This window comes from Capsicum annuum, chromosome 5, assembly GCF_002878395.1.
Source record: "Capsicum annuum cultivar UCD-10X-F1 chromosome 5, UCD10Xv1.1, whole genome shotgun sequence".
Taxonomy (NCBI): Eukaryota; Viridiplantae; Streptophyta; class Magnoliopsida; order Solanales; family Solanaceae; genus Capsicum; species Capsicum annuum.
The window spans coordinates 100,577,525-100,595,673 of record NC_061115.1 but is presented as its reverse complement, the minus strand read 5'-3'; the positions used below and the strand labels follow the sequence as shown (position 1 = coordinate 100,595,673).

At 33.4% G+C, this 18,149-nt stretch overlaps 2 protein-coding genes across 2 annotated transcripts; one reads left to right on the top strand and one right to left on the bottom strand.

Moving 5' to 3' along the window:
- Nucleotides 1-6,240: 6,240 nt before the first annotated feature.
- Nucleotides 6,241-9,703, top strand: LOC107870731 (replication protein A 70 kDa DNA-binding subunit A). The gene is made up of 2 exons (XM_016717339.2): nt 6,241-6,675; nt 7,631-9,703. The coding sequence occupies exons 1-2, from the start codon at nt 6,416-6,418 to the stop codon at nt 9,291-9,293; spliced, it is 1,923 nt and encodes a 640-aa protein (XP_016572825.1). The 5' UTR covers nt 6,241-6,415; the 3' UTR covers nt 9,294-9,703.
- A 1,918-nt stretch (nt 9,704-11,621) lies between these two features.
- Nucleotides 11,622-12,671, bottom strand: LOC107870732. The gene has a single exon (XM_016717340.2). The coding sequence runs from the start codon at nt 12,174-12,176 to the stop codon at nt 11,811-11,813; it is 366 nt and encodes a 121-aa protein (XP_016572826.1). The 5' UTR covers nt 12,177-12,671; the 3' UTR covers nt 11,622-11,810.
- Nucleotides 12,672-18,149: the final 5,478 nt, after the last annotated feature.

The window sequence follows — 18,149 nt, the reverse complement described above, 5'->3', positions numbered from 1 at the left end:
CTTTCCAGGTGTTTTGTGGCCAATCAAACTGAGCCAAAGGGACAAAAATTATACATCCCATGGTACATGTTAGATTACTCTTGGTATAATAATGGAATATTGTGATAGTCCTAGAGTTGTTTGCTTATATAAAAGAGTAATATGGTAAGTAATTTAGCTCAAATGAAAGAAATATCAATTTGATAGAGTGAAAGCACATGAAAGCTAGAAATCATTGTACGAATCTAAGTCATGTCTTATCATTCTTAGCTCGCCATTTATGTCGTAGGATTGTTTTTTAGCAATTGGGAAGGTGATACGTTATTACACTTGAGATCTTATACCTTTCATAGATTCAAGTGAGAGAATAAGCCTAGAATAACAAGAAACTACCCGTTCATGCTTATGGTGACAACTTAATTCATAGTCATTATAGTTTAACTATAAAAATAGAAGAAAGAAAACATAAACTGTGTGAATCTGTTCTCCATGATATTCTGATCATCCTTACGCCATTCTTCTCTTACAGTATGAATCTTCCTTCAATAATATGTTTAAAATGGATCTATAGTATGAAGATTTTACATTACACTGGATTACTTTATGTAGTCTAAAATCGACTCGAGTTTGCAGGAAAATGCCTTTGGTACGTCGCACTGGGTACCAACCCCATGTGTAGCACTAAACCAAATATGTAGAGGGTGAAAATTTGCATATTTTGCAGATAAATACACTGGTGTGGAGCATAGGGTACCTACACCTTGCGTCACACCAAGACAATTCTCAACATACATTATTTTATTCGCATCTTTTCATGCATACTTGGTCCTCGGGTGCTTAAATAGACTAGAATACTTGTGAATGACTTATGATCAGATTTTAAAGTCATTTTTATCTCTTTTTATATCAAATCATCATCTTTGCATCAAATTATATACTATACACACCAAAAAAAACTATTCACATAAAGTGATCAAAATAAACATATGCACAAGAAAAGAACACCAAGTATGAGGTAAAATATACCTATATGTAGTTTTAGACGCTGATCATTATTGTTTGAGAATTTTTTACGTTAGAGAATATGGTGATGACGAGGTGGGTTCTAATTATGGTTATGATGGTGTTACAATGGTTATAAGTAGTATTGGCAATTTTTGACCATATTCAAAGAATCAATCCATTTAGCCCATATATAATAAGTTGGATCACTCATATTTCAGGTGGGTAAATATGGGCTTAGATTTTTTAAAAGTCATAAAATTAATGAACAGAATGGGTAAAATATGGGTACCTATAAAGAGACTCAGTTGCAAACAACTTGTGGACTGTTTCTCGATTTCTCAGAGAAATTGACTCTCAATTTCTCACAACAGCTAAACAACGATTTCTCCTCTTTGTTTCCTCATAGGGATGACAAAACAATGATTTCTCAAGCTGCTTTAGTGGATGTGGTTTGCATATTTAGTGAATAGTGATGTGATTTAGTGAATCTCTGTAAGAAGAACATCTACAAGCTCAACACAAGAACATCTACAAGCTCAACACTTTCTTCAATTATTCATCCAACTGAAGGTATTATGTTATTGTTTATGAGTCATTGATATAGTCAGCTTTGTTACATCTCTCTCCAGATGTAAAAAACAAACATAGAAGGTGGGCTCGCTTGTCTTATAATCTTACATTGTATTACAAACTTCTGTGGGTGGTGAAGAAATGAAGTTTTGTTGCAGTACTTCAGGAAATGTTGTTGTTGATCCTCTATTTTTGCTTTTGATGGTGTGTATGCTTTTAATATGAGTTATTTGTAGCACCAGATTGAAATGGTAAATTGAGTGTTCTGTATATTGGCACCAGTGACTGGACTGAACTGCAAGCTTAGTTATCACAGTGAGTGGTGGCATAGTTGTTGTACGTATTGTTTATTTTTAAAAAATTTGCAGGCAATTTATATTTATTTTTCCTTTGTGGGCGTTCTTTTAGCTCTTTCATTTTGCTTAGAACAACTAGCAATTCTTGCTGGTATGAATTGAGGGACATTTTCTTGTTATTTCCATATTTCATTTCTTTTGTCATCCCTTGTTGTTTTGTCTTTGTAGAAATTTAATAAGTGGTGTACTTAGTGTCAAAGAGATCAAAGTTTTCTCCTTTTAGTCTAAGTGGGTTGGAACCATTTTTACCCAATCTAAATTTGACCAAATCCATATTTACCCATATTTATATGGGTGAATTGCAATCTAAACCATTTTTTCTCAATTCAAATTTAACTCGTTCAAATTCAATCTAATCCGCCCATTTGCCATCCCTAGTTATAAGGATTATAGGAAGAAAATGGATTATGGTGAATCTCAAATTTTAGAGGAGTAAATAGTCAAACCTGAGTACTAAGATATAGAAAAATAGTATCTTTTTCAATGATATCAGAAGTCATTTTTAAATAAAATTCTATCTCATTTTAATTAAATTATTCTTGACTTGTAAGTAATTTTTTGATGGAATAGTACTTTACGATAAGATTGATTTTAACCAGAGTTATTATGTATATGTCAATGTTAGTAGAATAATGAATACATTTGATCAGGTTGCAGGCTAGTGATACGTCAACTGACACACTACTATTATTAAAAATAGAATCCAAAGATATATAAAAATATATATATATTTATCATAATTAATAATCACTTAAATCTTTACAAATATATACAGACTCCAAAAAATCCCATAAAATTAGGAATTTTGGATATTTGCTCTTATCTTCTCTTTCACACTATTCCTAGCTAGTCCTCACTCTCCCCATCCCATCATCCTTCATTGTTCTCGTTGCTCCACCACCATCCCCTGCTAATCTACCAAAAAATTAATGGAGTTATGCTACAAAATTAAGTAATTTTTTTCGTTTCTTTTTTACTTTATCGGAATTCTCTCTTGTGACTTTCCCAATTTACTCTCTCCACGTGTGTCTCATATCTCTCTCTCTCTCTCTCTTTCTCTCTCTCACACGCACACACATATATATTATGTATATAATAATTAGTATATGTACCCGCGCAATATGCGGATAATGTTAAAATAATATTTCTAATATTTCAAATTGAGATATCTTGTTCGGGCATGTTAAATTCTATTATCTTAAAAAAAATTTAACTATGATATTGTTTCTTAATAAATGTAAAAGTAAAATAAATTTTTTCTCTATCCTCACGCACCTCTCACCCCTACCATCACCTCCAACCCACTCTTCAATTTGTTTTTTTTTTTAAATCCCATTCTCGCCCCCACCTCCCCTACCTCTAACCAAATTTTTATGAAAAAAAATCATGTAATTATAGATAAAAAATTATATTTCATATTTTTTATTATATTATTCACAATTTAAATATATGATATTATTTATATTTTTCTCACCCCACTCTCTCATTTTTAATCAAATTTAAATGAGTAAAAAATAATCATTCATAATTTAAAGATATTAGATTGTTAATATCGCTCACCTCACTCCACCCCACCTCCACCTCCACCCCCACCCCCATACTTCTAATCAAATTTATTTGAATAAAAAAAATCACGTAATTATAACAAAAAGTTTTTATTTTTCATATTTTTCTTATTATATTATTTATTAAAGGTTTCATTTGTTAATATTGATTGTTTTTAAATTTTTATTCTGCTGTACCTCCCCCCCCCTCCCCCCTCCGTCTCTTTTATTTAAAAATTATAAGTAATATGTGTGTAATCTAATTACTTCATTATATTTTTAAAATTAGTATAAAATATCATCCCCCAACCATTTATTTTTCTATATCTTTTTTACTGAAATTTAATTACTTTTATCTAGATTAACTTTAAATTAATTTTTCTATTGTATTACACACAATGATAGTTGGGTTTTTTTCTCTTTTTCAAAATATAGAATGCTGAATTTTAAATCTAAATTATTTTTATTTAATAGTTTAATGTTCATTATTTTCATCATTTGTTAGGATTATAATTACTTGGTATACACAATTTAAGACTTTGCTCGTTATAATTAAAATATGATCTAAAAACTCTGAATGTTAAGACAAGAAGCCCAAAGCAATTCAATTTATTAATTAATCAATACTCAATTATCAGACATTAACATACTATAAATTAAATATAAATTTATGATATCAAAAAATAATTGTCAATATCGCAAATGATTTCTGTATATATTTATGTAACCGGTGAAAATATAACTTCTACTTTTTCATGTTAAAGTTCAAAATAATCTTTTAGTTTAATTTTTTAAAAAGTCAACTTAATTAGATTATAATGAATTAATGATGTTAAAGATTACCATGAAAGCAATAGAAAGAGATGATGGTGGAGATATATAATTATGATGATAAAAAAAATAGTCACAATAATATTATTCCTTAAATTGAATCATCAAAAAGAAAAAATACTTATATCAATTTAAATTTGATGGACCTTGAACATTCACAGAGAAAGATATGATGAAAATATTATATCCTTCCTGCATAAAAAAAAGAAAATTGTCAAATCAAGAACTTTTTTTTAAAATGAGGGATAAAAAGTGCAATAAACAAATTCATGAATAAAGATGATGATAGAAAAGTATATATAAGAGAGGATAAATGATAAAATTTCATTTCCATTCAAATTCAAATATCAAATATATTTATTAAAAAAATATTAGTTTATTATTCTTCCTTATTCTTACATTTTTTTCAAATATAATATATATTTATAATCAATATATTTGAGTTGAGATAAATATAGAAATCAATGAGACGATAATAACAACAATAAAAATTTTAAAACAATTTTTATTTTACCACTATTACGTTGTACTATTATTACTATTACTATTACTACTACTACAATTATTATTTGTTCATTATATTTGAGATAAATATTAACATTAGTAGTGTAGCCAAAAAAGAAATTGTATAGCATGATTACTAATTAAGCACATCTAATAATAACTTTTTTTTTTTTAAATTATAAGTTAATCTTTGAACAAATATTTTACCTCCAATTCAAATTCAAAACAATTGATCAAATAACCAAATTTTAGGGGAGTGGTTATATAACAATAAAAGTTTAACTAGAAGTGTTTAGCATGATAACTATCTACTTCTAATATGTAATTTATATTTTTTGATATTATTTTAAATTTAAAGTCAACAAAGTATTACTTTTAATTATCTTTTGCTATTTTATCTTCTTGCAAATACAATGCAAATTTATCTCTATATATAGATATAGATGATACCCATGGCATACTCACAATTAGATAGTGATATAATACATTTGTCGTTGTATGTAATTGTTATCATGTATATATCACTGTATACGATGAAAAATATGACATACACCCTATATACACTCATTCTAACGCTATACACACCTAAACATAAAATTACATTACATATAATTATCCCACCATCAAACCACCTCTAGAAAAATCACCATAAACATCACAAATATCATCATCATCACTCATTCCACCTTATTAATTGAAAAAACCACTACTCTACGTAACCAAAACTAAGTAGACGTTTGACCATGAGTATTTTTTTATCGTTTTCTAGAAAATTATTTCATTTTACTGAAAAAAGTGAGAACAATAGTGTTTGGCTATGGAAACTTCAAATATAATTTGAAATTGTATTTGAAAAAGTGAAAACAAGAAAAACTTGTTTTCACTATTTTCACTATTACTTTTCTAATAAAATTTCAAAAACAACTTCAATTGATTTTCATGGCCAAACACAACTCTAACTTCAACTCTATTTTTAACTTCGAAAAATTATGATTTTCATAGCCAAACGACGTCTAAGAACATGCATGATCAATGCTAGACCTCCTACTGTTGATGGCTACGCAAGTGATGTTAAGGTTATCAAACAAAAGAAATAAAAATAAAGTCAAGGATCCTATTTCATGTATGAGGTTTTCAAAAAATATATATTACCTCCGATTTACTTATTACTATTTTTCTAATTTAATTTTTATTTTATTTCATTTTTAATAAATCAAGAAAAAATAATATTTTTATATTTTATCTTTAATATTAATTATTTATTCTTTCAATTATTTTTCAATATCTATTCTAAACATCAATTAATAGAATTAATATTATAAAATTACTATATCAATTATTATTTTTTTAATAGATAATTTCAAGTGAAAATATAACCCGTAAATCCGAACATGTGGAGCAGTAAATTGCTGGAAAATAGTAGAAAAGCCCACAATCCGCAATCTTTGTACTAGACCAAGTGTGTATTGGTCTCATTTTCTAATAGGTCGGTTTCTAAACACGCCATTTTATCCCCTTTTCACTATCTATCTGGTATCTGCCGCCCCCCCTCCCCCTCTCCCTATAAATTTGTGAATTCAAAGCGTTCACGAAAAGTTTATCACTCAAAAGTCTCTCAAATTCAAAATGGCGGTGAACTTGACGGCAAACGCGATCCCGGCGATCAACGCGGGGGACGTGAACTCAAAGCCAGTGGTTCAGGTATTGGACATCAAGCTAATCGGCACCACACAGGAACGATACCGACTCACACTCTCCGACTCAGAGTCGACTCAGCAGGCGATGCTTGCTACTCAGCTCAATGACCGTGTCAAAACTGGCCGTGTTCGCAAAACCTCGGTCATTCAGTTGATTGAATACATATGTAGCACTGTTCAAAATCGCAAGTACAGTACAGATGATTACATTTGCTTCTACGTTTCATTCCATATAAAACTTGCTTTATTATGTGTTTTTTATCCATGTAAAACTTGCTTTGGTTTTGTTGTTTCAGCTTTATTAGAATGTTGATGCCCTAATAGAGAATTACTCAATGATTTGGATGTGCACTTACGTCTCTATGGAAAAAAAAGCACCTATACATTTTGTTTTTTTCCTATTCCCCTTTTAAGCTCATTTTGTGTTTATCATTCGTACACTAGTCATTTTGATTGTAACTTTGATAGATTTGGCTTGGATTTTGTTGTTTTGAGCTTTAACTAAAATGTTGATGTTGTCATAGAGAATCTATCCCTTAATCATTCTGACAAGCACTTCTATGCAAAATTCACTACACATATGTAACTTATTGTTTTCTCCAATTTTTTCTTGTATGTGCATTTGTATTATCATCCCTTTACAAGTCATTCCGAACGTAAAGATAGCTTTGGCTTTTATTTTGTTGTTTAAGGTTTAGTTACAATTGATCTATGGAAGGAAACTATTTTGTAATTGTCTCAATGGTCGAGAGTTACTCCGTAATAATTTGAGTAGACAGCGCAACATAACAAAACACTAGTTTCTTGTAAATATTAGTTTCAATTCTGGTTGGTCTTAACTTTATAAATATTTTCTACATAGACTAGGGATTGTCTCAGAACCATGAAGCAGTTTTGCCTGTAGAAATTGTTGTACTGCCAAAGTCATGTCATCTTTCCTTTGGTGTCATCGTGAGTTGGGTGCTAGAAATAGTTTCCAATAGATTAGAAGAATGTGTCATTTTTGTGCATAGGATACTGTATTTGGGGATCAAGCAAGTGTCTGTTTTGTCTAATAAGAGAGTAGTATCTTAATTTTCCCCAGCAATCTGGATTATACCTTTGATTGGAACTTGGGCTGAGTGTTTATCTTGTTTCCTTGCAGAATCATTGTTGTCCTCAACATGGAAACTATTATACCAGAATGTGAAATAATTGGGAACCCGCAAATGATTGTAGAATCTAATTTAGGAGCTCAGAAAGCTACATCTAATGTAGCTTCTGGGTCTGCAATCTTGAGTAACAATGGTAACTTGAGTGCTCAAAGATCTGTCCAGGCAAGCTTTGCTAACAGTAAAAATTTGAGCGCTCAAAATTCAGGTAATAGCATGCAGAACTACCCACCGGCAATTCAACCTGCATATCAACCTCCTCCAAATTACAAAAGCGATGGGGCAATCATGAAGAATGAAGCACCTGCCCGCATTATTCCAATTGCAGCATTGAATCCCTATCAGGGTCGGTGGGCTATTAAGGCTAGAGTGACTGTAAAGGGGGAACTACGCCGCTATAATAATTCTAGAGGAGATGGAAAGGTCTTCTCCTTTGATCTCCTTGATTCTGATGGGGGTGAAATACGTGTCACTTGTTTTAATGCTGTTGTTGATCGGTTCTATGACAAAATTGATGCTGGAAAGGTGTACATGATATCAAAAGGCAGCTTGAAACCTGCTCAAAAGAACTTCAACCATTTGAAGAATGAATGGGAAATATTTTTGGAGACTACCTCAACTGTAGATCTCTGTCCAGATGAAGATGCCTCTATACCAAGACAGCAATTCTCATTTAGACCTATTAGTGAAATTGAAAGTGCAGAAAACAATTCAATCATAGATGTGATTGGAATTGTGACGGCAGTCAATCCTTCTATTCCTATTGTGAGAAAGAATGGAATGGAAACTCAAAAAAGAATCTTGAATCTAAAGGATCAGTCCGGGCGAAGTGTCGAGCTGACACTATGGGGAGATTTCTGTAACAGGGAAGGTCAAAGGTTGCAAGAACTGGCAGAAGCTGCATTTTCCCCTGTTTTAGCTGTTAAAGCTGCAAAAGTTAGTGACTTCACTGGGAAATCCATTGGAACAATTTCTTCCACTCAGCTGTTCATAAATCCAGATTCCGCAGAGGCTCAAACTCTAAGAGAATGGTTTGATCAGGGGGGAAAAGACATTGCTTCTCAATCTATATCTAAGGAAAACATGCGTGAAGGATCAAAAAATGAGATACGCAAGACTGTCTCTCAGATCAAGGATGAAGGGCTTGGTAGATCAGATAAACCAGACTGGGTTACAGTTAAGGCAACCATAACATTCATCAAAACCGACACTTTCTGTTATACTGCTTGCCCCTTGATGATTGGATATAGACAATGTAATAAGAAAGTTACCAGGTCAGGAAATTCCATATGGCAATGTGATAGGTGCAATCAGGAGTTTGAGGAATGTGATTACAGATACCTTCTTCAAGCTCAAATTCAAGATCATACTGGGTTAACATGGGTGACAACTTTCCAGGAATCTGGCAAAGAGATTTTAGGCTGTCCTGCGAAGGAGCTGTACAGGATGAAATATGAAGAGGCTGATGATGCCAGATTTTCTGAAATTATTAGGAACTGCCTCTTCACACAATTTATGTTCAGGCTTAAAATCAAAGAGGAATTTTATGGTGATGAGCAGAGAGTGAAAATTACAGTTGTCAAGGCAGAGAAAGTGAACCATTCTACAGAAAGCAGATATATTATTGATTTGATTTCAAAATTCCGTCTTTCTTAACACAGGAAGCCAGACAAGAGATTCTTATTGAGTCCATTTTTAGGAAACCCATTGGTCCTCTTTGCAGAGAGATTTAGGCAGAAAGTCATTGTTGAAGTCAGGTGATTATTCTTTTCATTGCCATAGAAAGGTACATTAATTGCATTCTTGCTTAGAAATCCCACTTACTGGTTTAATGTAGCTTTAATATCCACTTGATTTGGTAGGAATACGTTTTCTCCCCTTCCCATGAGTTGAATTTGCAGTACTACTCTCATTAGCTTCATCATTAAGGACTATTATTTTTATTGATTTGGTAAATCCATCCTCTCCATATCCAATAGTGGTGTTTTTCACCTTTGCCACCTTGTGAGTTGTGAGAACACTCTTATCTTGGATGGAATAATAATCTTTCTGCTGTTCTTGTTTTAGATGTATGAAATGGATTTTTTTTTTGAATTGTTCTTTTTTTAGAATTTTAAATTTGGATTCTGATTTTGGAGGAGCTTGTCTTTACTTCTGTTGTGTGACATTATCTGGCATGTTATCATTTGCATTTACTGGATTTCTTCAGCTATTTTGGTAACCGCAGCTTGCCTCTCAAAGAGTAAACAAATCATCCACAGCTTTCAGAAAAATTATTTTCTTGGTGAAATGACAGAGATGTTAGCACATTAACCGGAATTAATTGTATTCCTCTCTCCAGTCAGTGCGAATTCAGCAAATGGTAGGAGTTTTTGACCAAATATATCCTTATCTTTTTATCACACCTGTTTCATGACTTCTTCCTTATAATATTCCATTTAACCAAGAACATCTTTTAAGTTTCAAAAAGTGACCAAAAGCATCTTTTTGTCGACTTGTTCATCTTCCATTAATGCAACATCTTTTTTTTTCTTATGTTCTGTTCATTTTACCAAAAAGAAGTGAAATCCTATCAGAAACAAGCTTGGTCAAATAATATCGAAACACCACCTCCAACAAGTTGTCTAGCGGTTAGCTTCTTCACCATTAAGTTCTTTCTCCATTCTTTGTCGTCAAATTTGATGTTTCTCCTTTGGTTCTTTATGATTAAATGTGGAGGCGCAAGCACAAAATCACATTTCTACGCTCAAATCTTTTTCTTAACAGTGTCACATTTGTTTTATTTTTTCCCGAATATGACCCATCAACCAATTGAGCAAACACTATTGATGGCCATGGCCCCGAAGGGATGCACATGCAATTGTTCTGTAGTACAAGACTAAGAATGACCAGATCTTTGTCGAGATAACGTTTAATGCGCTAGGAAGCATGAGAGTATTGACACAATATTTATGTAAGAGGTGAAGAAAGTCACGTGAAGCAGATCAGGTGGTGTGTAACTGAAACAGAGATTCACCTACAGTTGAATAACAGAAGTCAAAAGAATGAGCTACTTGAGAATTGATGCCATTGCCCATTACATAGAAGAACACGACTTTTGTAAAAACCGGGATTTTAGTAGTAGGCGGCATCCCCTCTTAGTTTTGAGTAGGCAGAACCATTTTGTTTTGGTTCTTCTCCACGGGTGATTAGGATTTTTTCGATATCACTCCACACACAGAGTTTATCATTCAATCGGAACTAATGGGCTTCTTACATCTACCAATAAAAAACCATAAGAATGCCATCATCCTAACACGGTCAATTACTCAGTCACCTCCTAATTCAGCAAATATAGTTCTTATTCCAGTAGAATAAGCCACACTAAAGTATATAGCGTTATACTCGTGGTTAAGAAAGGACACTGATTTCAGCAACGGTGTCATTTACAAATCAACGAGTTACGACTGAAAGAGATGCTTTTTTTTTAATTTTGGAGAAGGTATTTTTCAAAACATCATTTAGTTTTCTGGCCATGTAAAGCTCTTTCTTTTCCTTTGAAGAGCCTGGGGAATTCTTTTGAGAAACAGAGAGATAAGTGAATGTGAGAAAAAAGATTCGTTGGAGAAGATGGAAAAGTTGACGGAAGGATGTTTTTGATCACTTTTTAGAAACTTAAGCATGTTCTTAGTTAATTGGATATTATAAGGATGTAATGAAAGTTGTGGTAAAATAGTAAGGATGTATTAGGTCAAAAACTCCAAATGCTAGTTACGTGTTTCCTTTGATAGGTTCTCGGACGAGGCTCCTCTCCAGACCCAGGTAATGAATCTCTCCATTTCCTCCAGTTGCGCTTTGTCTTACATAAGTCCCTTCACAAAATCAATGGACCAAAATATTTTACTTAGTAAGTAATTTTAACTATGGTTGACTATTCTCTCTCTTCTTCTTTCCCTTGAAACACAGCCGCTATGACCACCCATTTCATGTACAATAATCAAAAAGTTGGCAAAGAAAATTCCAGATTGAAGGTTCTAATAAGCAAATCGAAAGCAAAAACAAGAGGACATAGTGAATTTCATAAGATAAATATGTCACATCGCCGGCAAAATCTGAGCTAATAATTGATTGGCTATGTAAACACTTTATTGATCTTCACTAGAAACATAGTAGAAATATATCAGAAAATGCTTCTCAAGTCCGCTTGACAGGATCAAAATTGGAAACGCCAATTACAGCACCAACAATTGCAGCAAGCACAACTCCACCTGCAGAGATGCTGAGCAAGAAGTTCTTGAGGGATGGTGAAACGCCATCAGCTGCTTCGGCTACGTCGGGGATGACCATGGAAGCAGTCAGTGCAGCTGCTGTCAATCCTGTCAAAGCTTTCTCCTTAAGCGAAGCCTTGACTTGAAACTTTGCTACTGGTTTCGATGCTGCAGTAGTCTTTGAGGGCCTTATTACCGGCAATGGCTTCAAGAAAGCCTCAACACTTGGCCGTCTCTTCTGACTTGTGTAAGTCAGTGGCATTGCCATGGAAACTGCACAAGTAGAAGCCATAATTTTCCTGTCTGTTAGGTCTGTGTTGAATGAGGGTTATGGTTTTGGTAAGGAGTGGTTTTGAAAGGAGAAAGATTATCAAAGATTGAGAGGATAGAGAAATGCTTCTCTACGAGAGGTGCAAAATGGATCATATTTGTTGCCTAAAACTTCATCTGCCTATGTGGCTCATAATTGTTGGCTATGATGGATAGGGTTATCTGAAATTCCTATTAAACTTCATAATTTTATGTTCACGTCAGCTGAGTGAACCCTAATCGGCGGAGGTTATTAGATTGGAAGATAAGATTCATAATTATCGAATATTTCTCTGTTTACATAACCCAAACATATAATATAAGGTATTTTTTTTCAAAACGTATACAAAACTATGCTTCAAACTCTCGCTCATGAATTTCATTCACAATTTTATATATAAATATTACATAAATTCTATATGAAAAGCATATATGTAAATAATAAATAATCAGAGTAGGATTGCATGGAACTATCATACTCCTTCAAGCAATCTGATAACTTCGCAAATTAGTATCTTAAGGCTTGCTGCAATTCATACAGTAATTTTTGCAGTCTACAGACGTACTAGAATTAGGGATGACAAAGGATGGGGTGCAAACTCGCGTAAACCCGCATAGATACTTTAACCCACCCCGCATAGTAGAATTTGATATTTTCAATCTGCCCCACATAATTTGTTATTTTTTTGTAAAATAAAAACGAAAAGTTCAAATTCAAGTATTTTTTCCTCAACTAATTACGTCCTCTTTGTCATACAATGTACAAAAGATGTAAATATCTCGGGTGTTCTTTAGAACTCATTCATAATTAATTGAGGAAAAAGGCTCAAATATGTGATCAAACTATTAGAAATGACTCATCAATATCATCCGTTATATACGTTTGACTCATCTTATCTTTTAACAGTGGTTTGCAAAACTATTTTTGCCATGTGACCTCTTATTAGAGATCCACTTTACGAAATTCAAATCAACCAATATTGCTTAAAATTAAAATTAATAATCTGACCCATTAAAATAAAATTCAATCCATATCATTAAAATAAAAATATGACTCCTAAAAATAATAATCGGACTCATTAAAAACAAAAATTAAGCCCATTAATTGTGTTGAATTTTATTTTAATGGATCTAAATTTTTATTTTAATTTCAAGTGATATTGCTTAATTTGTATTTGGTGATGTGGAACTCTAATAAGAGGTCGCATGGAGAAGATGGTTTTACAAAATTACTGTTAAAAAATATCGACACAAATGAATCTTTCTGTAACATCAATGACAAAGATGAGTAAAATTTATAACATATGACATAAATGAGTCATTTCTAATAGTTCAATGACATATTTGAGTCTTCCCTTTGATTAATGATATTTATGTGTATAGTTCTAATTTGTTATGTGTGTGAGATTGAGAAAAACAATTAGCTTTAGATGAATCAAAAATGAAGGGAAGAAGGGAAATATTGAGTTGTTGATGTTGTAAATATTTTACACGTACCACAGCAGTGGTGGCGCAGCGGAAAGAGGCTGCCCCAACCTACCCAGAGGTCGAGGGTTCGACCCTGGATATGGACAAACACTCTGTTGGGAGCTCTCCCTCCTAAATAGGGCCCGATGCGGTGCAAATCTGGATATAGTCAGACTCCTAAAAAATAGGTACCGGACATCGGTTGGTTTAAACAAAAAAAAAATATTTTACACGTCTTTGTACAAAGTTAACAAGGCACCTTTCATATTTTTGCAATTTTATTTTTATTTTTAAAAAACCTAAAGGAGGCCTAATAAGCTAGTTTATTAAAAACCAACAATATATACACAACAAAGATAAGGAATAATTAAGCACAATTTAAGTTTACTAAACTACATAAAATTTCTTTCATATTTTAAAATTATTAAAATTCTTTTTTTCTTCTCGTTTCTTTACAACCACCCGATACATCCTTTGCAATCTCTATTTTCACGGTTACAATCTTATGAAGCGGCAACTGCACCAACAATGACGCCATTCAAGTAACTACAGTTACTTCACAATATGTGGTATTTTGAAATTTAGTCGGTCTCCCCAATTTTATCGACATTAAAATCTTATCAGAGTTGAACAACTGCAAAATGATAGTTTCCCTCTTCATTTTTTGTCTAACTTAGTTTGTTAAGTTTGTGTTTAAAAATTATACTTCTGAAGAAATTGAACCTTCATCAATTCAATTTTTTGTTACAATATCAATTTTTACAATGGATCTAGATTTTTTGCCTTCTTTTAGTCTAAAAAATTTTCAAATAAACAATATCTAAATAAATGAAGATGTTGTTAATTTTATTCTCAGTGTTTTTGAAAATGTCTCTGAAGATTTTCATGAAAATAGATACCAAAATGATCCAATAAAGATGAAGAAGTTGCGAAAAAAGATGGCAGCAAAATCAAACAAAAAGGGAATAGATGATGCCAAGAAAAAAGATTCTGGCACTTCGAGGTGAAAAGGTGGTGCTTTGAAACGAAAAGCTGTTGAAGTGACAACGAGGGACATCCTATCAAAGATTTGTAAATTTTTGTATTTGTACATGTTCTACTTCTAGATATATGTTTATTAACTGAAGATACAAATTTTAGCTTAGTTTTATATATATGTTGCATGTGCATATTCTTTGTAATACCCCGTACTTCTACCTAGCTTGAATTTATCCTAAAAATGTTAAAGACATATTTTAAAATATGAATCCACTTTTATACATGTGAAAATTTTCAAGATTTTAACTTTTGTCATGTGGAAAATTCAATAAGCTTTCCATCGATATAAGATTCCCCTAAATTCGATAATCGAGTAAGAAGTTATGACTATTTTAAGTTTCAGTCGTAAAACACCGTCATCTTAGTCAGTGGCGCATTGCGCCATAAGCCAAAATGACATTTGTCAATTTTCAGTAAGACTCCGCGATTTCACCACATCGCGGAGGGCTCCCAAATCCCAATTGTCAAATTCCAGTAATACAGCGCGATAGCGCCGCGTCGCGCCAGGGTACAGGTCGGGAAATTTTCACCAATTTTAAAAGACGCATCCAGGGTTAAAAGGGTCAATTTTTCACCCCTATTTAAACCCAATAACACGTGATTTAGCCATTCTTCACCTAAAATATACTAGTTTCTCTCAATTTTCTCTTAAGAACAAACTAGGGTTTCAATTGGGGATTCAATTTCAAGAAAATCTCTCCATCAATCTTCGCTAAATCAAAAACTAAGATATACGTTGTGTTGATTTATGGATTCCTTTCATCCATAAATCTCAAGAACCCTATTTTAAATTATGAATCATTATTATTATGTTGTGGGTTGCTCAAGTTATGTAATGGTTGTTGTTTGATTCCCATGTTGGGATCCTTATGTGAAATTATGAAAACTACGTTAGCATATAAATTGAAATCCATGAAATTGAGTGGTTTATGATTTGTGAAATTTGATGATTTCACCTATGCCTTAAGTTGTGCATGTAAGGTGTTTGATAAAATGCCAAAAGGGATAAAAATTATGCACTATAGCTAAATTGTGACCCAAATGACAATGTATGCTTTAACCTTATGTTCAAAATGACTTCCATGTTATTTTTATGTATTGAAATTGCTTGTGGGATTGCTCATGAGTTAGCCTTATGAAATTATGCTATGTATACATGCTATCTTATTCACGTACCAAGCTATGATAATCAAATGCCCATGAAATATCTCCAACTATTGTATTATGGATTGTTGATGTTGGTCATGTATTCAATAATGTCATGCCTTGTCAGTTTTCTTCCATCGAGTCCTGGGGGTACTTGTACCCAAAAAATATGACTGTGTGCCTAGAGTTAGTGACATGTTTTCACGATATCCTCAATCAAGCCATGATCCATAGAACTCAGTCAGTCATGTGATTCAGGAAAGCTCAGTAATTCAGTAATCTCAATAGTATTCTGTCAGTTAACGAAACTCCATGAATTCAGTGTAGTCCAGTTCAGTTAATCATGTTTAGTGTCTATTAAGATGGGAGTAGGAATTAGCATCAAGTGAACCCAAGGATGGGAACACACACTGTCAGATGAGGGTGTGATTCTTAGAAATGATCCTTGCATTCCAGAACTATGTAGCCAGCATAGGTTGAGACATCAACACTGTCAGATGAGGGTTGATGAGGTGGATAAACACTGTCAGATGAGGGTCCCACCGTTCTCTTTTGGGGACATGTCAGATGAGGGTCACCCACAACTTATCCTTAATAGTGGCGCGGTATTGACACTCTTCCAATCAGGGCACAGATTGGACCTCAGCTCAGCTATTATGGCGTATTTTAGGGGATGTCGGTTAGATACTACTTCCCATAGTTTCAGTTACAAAATTTAGGACTGTCAGATACAGTCAACTCAGAACAGTACAAAACTCAACTGGTTTTATCAGAATTTAGACTGTCAGATATAGTCGCTCAGTATCAGTTATTTCAGTTATATAGTTATCAGTATCTCATGTTGCCAGTACTCAGACTCAGTAATCATCTTACCACAAACTCAGTTACAGTTATTATGTATTCATACATGTATTCTCATATTCATATTATTCAGTCAGTTAGTATAGATCATGCATGCAAACCCTTTGCTTTCAACCTACCTCATATGTATACCAGTACATTCAAAGTACTGACACATTTGTGCTATGGTGTCTTATACCATAGGTTCAGAAGCACGAGCTCCAGAGCATCAGAAGCATTCTAGTCTCCGCAGTCAGAGTTAGCAGTGAGTCCTCATCTTTCGAGGACATAATCATTTATTTATTATTTCATTAATTAGTTTTTTAGCTAGAGTTAGTTGGGGATATGTTCCATCATCTCTTTATTCAGACAGTTATGTTTTAGAGGATTTTCAGACTACAGTATGTTTAGACAGTTTTGTTTTGGGCATTTATACCCCATCCCAGATGTTATATTTTATCGAATATTATGTTACAGTTTGAACCTTATGGCCTTTCATTTCATATTTCCACATTATACAGTATATCATGCAGTATACAGACACAGATATCAGTCATGGGTTAGCTTGTGGTCCTTCGAGGTCATGAGCACCATGTAGCATTTTGGATACCAGATTCGGGGCATTACAAACTTGGTATCAGAACCTAAGGTTCAATAGTATCCTAGGAAGTCTGAAAGCCGCATCTAATAGAGTCTTGTGCATGGGTGTATTGCGCGCCACATTTATGTACATGAGGCTATGAGATATTTTAGGAACAGTTTCCCTTCTTTCAGTATTTATGTTATGCAGTAAGAATAATCTCAAGTCAATCTCTCCGTCTAATTCATTTCTCCCTTTCTTTTACAGAATATGCCTCCTAAAAGAAGAAATGAGAATCAGTCAGCCCCTCAGCCCGAAGAACCTTTGGGCGAATATATTTCTCATGCAGAGTTTAGAGCTGTATTCACTACTCTTGCTCAGTCAGTTGCCGCTCAGAATGAATGACCAGCTATTATTCTGACCAACCCAGTGTCCAATTCAGTTGCAGGCAGGATTTGGGACTTCACCCGAATAAATCTTTCATCCTTTCTAGGGTCTAAGTCAGATGAGGACCCTCAAGAATTCATCGATCAGGTTCAGAAGGTTACTGATGTTATGGGGGCATCAGCTGTTGAGAGTGCTGAGCTAGCTGTGTCTCAGTTACTGGATGTTGTTCACACTTGGTTCAAACAGTGGAAGTTAGAGAGTCCAGTTGATGCAGGGCCTATTGAGTGGGAGGAGTTTGCCTCTTCTTTCCTGGATAGGTTCTTTCCCCTAGAACTTAGAGAAGATAAGGTTTGGAATTTATCAACCTCAGGAAGGGCAACATAACGGTGAAAGAATATTTTCTTAAGTTTACTCAATTAGCCAGATATGATCCTCATGTGGTTGCAAAATACCAGGGCCAAGATGAGTAAGTTTGTTTTTGGGGTGAATGATAGTGTG